The 6,504-nt window shown below is 35.9% G+C and overlaps 2 protein-coding genes across 2 annotated transcripts; both read left to right on the top strand.

Moving 5' to 3' along the window:
• Positions 1-4,360: 4,360 nt before the first annotated feature.
• Positions 4,361-4,786, top strand: LOC137635513 (uncharacterized). Its single transcript, XM_068368019.1, has one exon. It carries the CDS (start codon positions 4,361-4,363, stop codon positions 4,784-4,786), a length of 426 nt encoding a protein of 141 aa, XP_068224120.1.
• A 57-nt stretch (positions 4,787-4,843) lies between these two features.
• Positions 4,844-5,155, top strand: LOC137635434 (troponin I-like). Its single transcript, XM_068367929.1, has one exon. The coding sequence runs from the start codon at positions 4,844-4,846 to the stop codon at positions 5,153-5,155; it is 312 nt and encodes a 103-aa protein (XP_068224030.1).
• Positions 5,156-6,504: the final 1,349 nt, after the last annotated feature.

The following is a 6,504-nucleotide window of genomic DNA, read 5'->3' as shown; positions in this document are numbered from 1 at the left end:
CTGTAAGCAATTATTTTATGTATTAATGTTAAGTTGGGTTGCGGTATTTTTTAATGTATTAGGATTACGAAATATAGTGTCAAGGTTGTTTAGTTTTATATATCCTTCCTGTTCAAGAGTTCAGTTGTAAGATCACGAAAGTTGAAAGTTTATTTTGAAGGGACTATTGTTTGCTAGTAAGATGCAAGGGTGTGGCTGTCGCTCGTTTTGTTTGCACACGGATACAATAGGAGGTTAGGGTCAATATTAAAAGAAAGAAATGATGAGAAAGGAATATGCAATGGGAGATGAAATATCATGGGAAGGAGAAACGATTAACGATGTAGGATCATTTAAATATTTAGGAACTATGATCTCTAATACAGGGTCTTTAGAATTGGAGTTTGACGAAAAAATGATAAAAAGCAAATCAGACAATGGTTAGGTTAAGTGAAATATGAAAATCAAATCGCCTGAAATTGCATATAAAAATCAGGCTATATATCAGTTTAGTGAGATCGGTGTTACTGTATGGCCATGAGTCATAGTATGACAATGAAACAATCTCCAACAGAGTTAGTAGATTTGAGAACAAAGCCCTCTGAAGAATGTTGAGAGTTAAATGGCAGGACTTTATTAGAAATTAAACTAGAAGAGATTACTGGAGTGCTATATGTGGATGAGATCATTGTGAGGGGTAGAAGGAGATGGTACCATAGTCATGGTGTTCACCCTACCCGAGAGAGATTAGTTTACCAAATTTTTAAATTGGCTCCACAAGATACTAGAAAAGATGGAATACCCAGGACTACATGGCTGAGAACTATGAAGCGTACAGTAGGATATGATGAATGGAGAAGTAATGAATTAAAAGCTCAAGATAGAGATGACTGACGAAATCCAACCGAGGACCTTTTCGTCAATAGGCGTAGGAGGAGATGATGATGATAATAGCACAAGAACTCGGAACTCTATAACATAGTAAAAAAGTATAGAGAGAAAATGAACATGTACGAGGCACTTTACCCATGAACAATCATAATCAGTGTGCACATGACATGTAGAGAAGGTGAAAAAGGATTTTGTCAAAACTCTAAATGAGAGTGCTCGTATAGTACCTGAAAACCAGTTAAGGTTGAAATCAGTAGAGTGTATGGATAGAAAACGTAATGGTGGAGGATGAAGAACCAGCAATATGTAGGAATAAAACAGCAAAAAAGAGAATAGAAGTGCGATACAGGAAACCCATATACGCCTAATTCGTATAACAACAGGAAGAATTGTCTAGTAAAGATATCTGATGATGTTTGAAAAATGGAAGAACTCGTGAAAGAATCAGAAAGAATGATAGAAGGTTGCCCTAAAAATATGAATCATTTAAAGAACTACAGTAGAGTCAGTAGGCTACCAACATTTTGACTAAGTGTAGGAAATGTTTAATAAAACTAGCGAACATAAAATTTTTTTTAGTGAGGTTCCAGCATACCAAAGAGCCAGTATAAAAAGGCGGGATCAACTAGCGAAAGCTCACTAATGGAGTCTGTGTAATGATTGTAAAATATCATGCAGGAACAATTGGTATAAACACCAACCTCAGGGATTGATAAAACCCCAACAGACAAAATCACATTGGGACTAATAAAAACAACATCAAAAGTTAATCTAGGACTGATAAAAACCACCAGGCAAAGTTATTCAGTGACTAATAAAAAACCAGTTGGTCTAGTTGCTTTGAGGCTGATGAAAAGTTACTCAAGGTCTGGTAAAATAACTAGCAGCTAAGTCTACTTTGAGATTGATAAAAGAAAAAACTTCTAGAAACGTTGTTCTGAGAGTGAAAAACCAAGAGGCAATGCCACTTTGTGCCTGCTAAAATAAACTACCAGACAAAGCTACTTTCTGATTGATAAAAAAAGACAGCTAGAAGAGTTGTTATGGGACTGAAAAAAAGAAGGCAAAGTTATTCTCATAAAAAATAGCAGGAAAAGTTAATTTGTTTCTACAGCTTTATAATGAACAGGGTGATACAAGAAAATCGAACATACTAATCGAAATAACAAAGACTGGAGTATCACTCATAGGTGTCGCAATATAGAGGAAGTAAATGAAAAGGAGGAAGAAATAGAAATAGGAAATAGAAAATTATCTACCTGGGAATTTAAATATCTTTCCAATGATATCAAAATCATTGGAAAGATATTTAAACGATTTGAAACTGAAGTAAACCAACGGCTTATGCAGATGAGTGGGCGATTAGAGATGGTGCATATGAGAGAAGTTCCGGAAGAAACTAACACCACCATGCTATAGACCACTAATCTACATAGACTGCAAAAGAAAGTAATAAAGTTGATTATATTAATGATGAGGATAATAACAAAAGTATTCTTGTAACAAAACTTTCTTCTGTAACTAGAGATATCAGCAATTCACACCTTTGTCTCCTGCTATCTTTTTCATTTTCATAATGATATTTGTTATTACCTTCAAATTAATAACGGCTATTGATTAGCAATCCTTTTAGAGAAAGGCGGGGTAAGGTCATCATAATATTGGGGAAATCGACAAATATTTCTCGTCTGTTCCTATCTTTATCTTACCATCAATTAATCAAAAGAGCGGAGTCAATCTGTGAACGCATCATTAGCGGAGGTTGGAGAAAACAGGTATTGCTAACCTTCGAAGAATGTTGAAAACATCGCAATTAGTCATTACGTGGCATTATGGTTATTGCATTTTGATGGGGAGATAATAGTAGTAATAGGCGTAACAAGGGAAGTTCCAATAGTATTAGTGGTCGTGGTTATGAAGTGAAAAATGAGTACACACACACACACACACACATATATATATATATATATATATGTACATATATATATATATACATACATATATATATACATATATATATATATATATATATATGTATGTATATATATATATATATATGTATGTATATATATATATATATATATATACATCTGGTGATTGTCTGTGTGTGTCTGCGTGGCGCTATAGAAAAATTGTACACGGAACTTCCAGGATATTTAATGATCGAATCTTATGTAATTTTTATCGACAAAGCTAACGCCGTTATTAATATTTTGATCAAGATTCACCCTGGGGGTCTACGGGCCCATAAATACAGACCCCCTAAAACTGTAGTCCATGTAATCGGGTGAAACCGGCTGGATTGCACCTTACATTTTTTTCCTTTTTTTTTTTTTTTTTATAAATCAGGAAATCTAACGTCAATGATTTTATTTTGCTCAAGACCCATCTTGGGGGGGGGGGGGGTCTACGGGCCCCGTAATAACTTACCCCCTAAAACTGCATCAAATAGTAATAAACCAGTTGCAATGAATTTCGACTTAGAGATTGCATGAACATAGGGGATTATTTAGGGCTATATTAATTTGGAAATTTGTCCTAAAAAAAGGGGGTCCTTAGGTGTTGCCCTCCCCCCACACAGCATACACTGATTTTGTTTTCCATGTGATAAAATGTACAAAACGTGAAGAATATTTAATGAATAAGTCTTACGTAATTTTTTATATTTTTCCAGCTTTCTACAATATGATTCCACACCAAAATAGGTTCTACAGAATATTCATTAGTTGAGTCAAGTAATTTTTATACTTTTATTTAGCTTTCTACAAAATGATGCCACGTAAAAGAGGTTCTCATTTGATATATCTGATAAAGCAAATTCAGCGAATAGAAAAAGATAGCAAGAAACAGAAGAGCAGAGGAATTTACAGAGGGAAACAAATGCAAGAAGAATGGCAGCTAGACGTGAAACATGGGATGAAGAACAAAGGAAAACTCATGCCAATAGAATGGCAGCTAACCAAAAAACAGAAAATGAAGATCAGATGGATTTAAGGAGCACTAATGCAAGCAGAATGGCAACTTTATATGAGGCAAAGACGAAGAGCAGATGAATTTAAGAAGGGACAATAATACAAGCATAATGATGCCACCTAAAATGAGATTATACAGAATATTTAATGGTTAAGTCATGTATTTTTTTCATATTATTTTTTTTTTTTCAGTTTTCTACAAAATGATGCCACTTAAAAAGAGGTTTTCATTCGGTATATTCGATAAAGCAAACTCGGTGAAAAGAAAAATATAACAGGAAACAGAAGAGCAGAGGAGTTTACGGAGGGAAACAAATGCAAGAAGAGCGGCAGCTAGAAGTCAGAGACAGGATGAAAAAAAAAAGTATCATGCAAGTAGAATGGCAGCTAACCATAAAGCAGAAAAGGAAGAGCAGATGGATTTAAGATGGAACACTGATGCAAGTATAATGGTAGCTAGATGTGAGGCAGAAGACGAAGAGCAGAGGAATTTGTGAAGGAACACTAATACAAACAGAATGGCAGTTAGACGTGAAAACGAAGAGGAAGAGCAGAGGAAGTTAAGAAGGAACACCAATACAAGCAGAATGGCAACTAGACGTGAAGACGAAGATAAAAAGCCGAGGAATTTAAGAAGGAACACCAATACAAGCACAATGGCAACTAGACGTGAAGACGAAGATAAAAAGCCGAGGAATTTAAGAAGGAACACCAATACAAGCAGAATGGCAACTAGACGTGAAGACGAAGATAAAAAGCCGAGGAATTTAAGAAGGAACACCAACACAAGCAGAATGGCAACTAGACGTGAAGACGAAGATAAAAAGCCGAGGAATTTAAGAAGGAACACCAATGCAAGCAGAATGGCAACTAGACGTGAAGACGAAGATAAAAAGCAGAGGAATTTAAGAAGGAACACCAATACAAGCAGAATGGCAACTTGACGTGAAGACGAAGATAAAAAGCCAAGGAATTTAAGAAGGAACACCAATACAAGCAGAATGGCAACTAGACGTGAAGACGAAGAGGAAGAGCAGATGAAGTTAAGAAGGAACACAAATACAAGAAGAATGACAACTAGACGTGAAGACGAAGATAAAAAGCCGAGAAATTTAAGAAGGAATACCAATACAAGTAGAATGGCAACTAGACGTGAAGACGAAGAGGAAGAGCAGAGGAAGTTAAGAAGGAACACAAATACAAGAAGAATGGCAACTAGACGTGAAGCAGAAGACGAAGAGCAGATGAATTTAAGAAGGAACACTAATGAAAACAGAATGGCAACTAGACGTGAAGCACAGGAGGAAGACTAAAGAAATTCTCGCCTTGAAAAGAATCAACAAAGCATATCAGCTATAAGATATCAGGAATAAAAAAAATCAAAGAATGATTTAACTTCAGGATAACCAACAAAGAGGATTGTCCATCGAAACCGAGAATCATCGGAAGGAGCTGAGAACAGTTGCCATATTAATATATAGTCCGTGGCCTGAGGGGGCTCACCTTGCACCCCCCCCCCCTTAAAATTGACAAAAGTGCTTTTAGGTTGTAGCTTTTGATCCATATTTTAATTTTTTTTTAATTTTCCCATTGAAGAAATAGGGACGCACTACCACTACTGGGCCACTTTCTTCGATGACCTCATCGAATTTTGCTGCTGCCAATTTTGGGGTAGGGGAAACCAAATTAGACATAACTCCGGTCTGAATGGTCAGAGAAAGATAAATGACATATCAAAATGTTTGCTTTGGGCCTCTCTAACATATATAATAGACAATTTGCAATTATGTTTAATAATTAGGTCACCAGAGGTCAAAAGGTCACTAAATTTGGGGTCAAGTGAAAATTTTAGGCACCTCCATAAATGTAACCCCATGACCAGCCAGACCAATATCTGATGATATTTTCTGCCTTATTTTATCTCTAGACACCTCGAGAAATAGAATGATACCCATCAAGTGTACTTATTGGCCAAATCATGGAAATGAGATATTATGTAAAAAGGTCAATTTTCAAATTTGTCGTTTTTTAGCCTCAAAATCGTAAAAACTGATAAAGCTCATAACTCTTCTTACAGAGGGGCTACGGAAATTATTTTGGTGTGTTTTCCCAGGTTTTGGGGTCAGAGAATCCAAAAAAAGCATTCTCAACAATATCAACTAATTACATCATGCTGAAATTCAAGATGGCTGCCACTCTGGACGCCGTAATTTTGACTTGGCTATAACTCCTTCATGAATGCAGCAAGAGAGATAATATTCGTGTCCTCACCCAGGTTCTTGAGATTACAACATCCAATAAAGGCAGTCTCAACAAGTCTGTCAGTAACTTTGGGGAAAGTCACATAAATCAACAACAGAAATGCTTTATTTGAAGGTTACAACAATCATGAATGAAATACAATAAGACTGTACATGAATGTATAATATACTCATATGATGCAAGACCTCATTGGGAAAATTCACACTGTGTTGCTTTGGACTACAGGAAAAAGTCAACCTATGCAAGGTATAAAGTTTGATAGTCTACTTTGGTACCTTTGGGTCCACTTTTGATGAATGGAAAGGCAATTATTGGAAACATCTTGTGATACAAGGGAGGTCCTTGGTCCTTCGACCCTGAAATCTACCATCTTGTTACTTGAAACTTTCTTAGTCCAAGT

The sequence above is a fragment of the Palaemon carinicauda genome, chromosome 1 (assembly GCF_036898095.1).
Source record: "Palaemon carinicauda isolate YSFRI2023 chromosome 1, ASM3689809v2, whole genome shotgun sequence".
NCBI lineage: Eukaryota > Metazoa > Arthropoda > Malacostraca > Decapoda > Palaemonidae > Palaemon > Palaemon carinicauda.
This window is presented reverse-complemented; position numbering and strand designations above follow the sequence as displayed.

Excerpts from the sequence above, each read along its gene's own strand:
- LOC137635513 (XM_068368019.1), top strand. The coding sequence starts at position 4,361 with ATGGCAGTTAGACGTGAAAACGAAGAGGAAGAGCAGAGGAAGTTAAGA.
- LOC137635434 (XM_068367929.1), top strand. The coding sequence starts at position 4,844 with ATGGCAACTAGACGTGAAGACGAAGAGGAAGAGCAGATGAAGTTAAGA.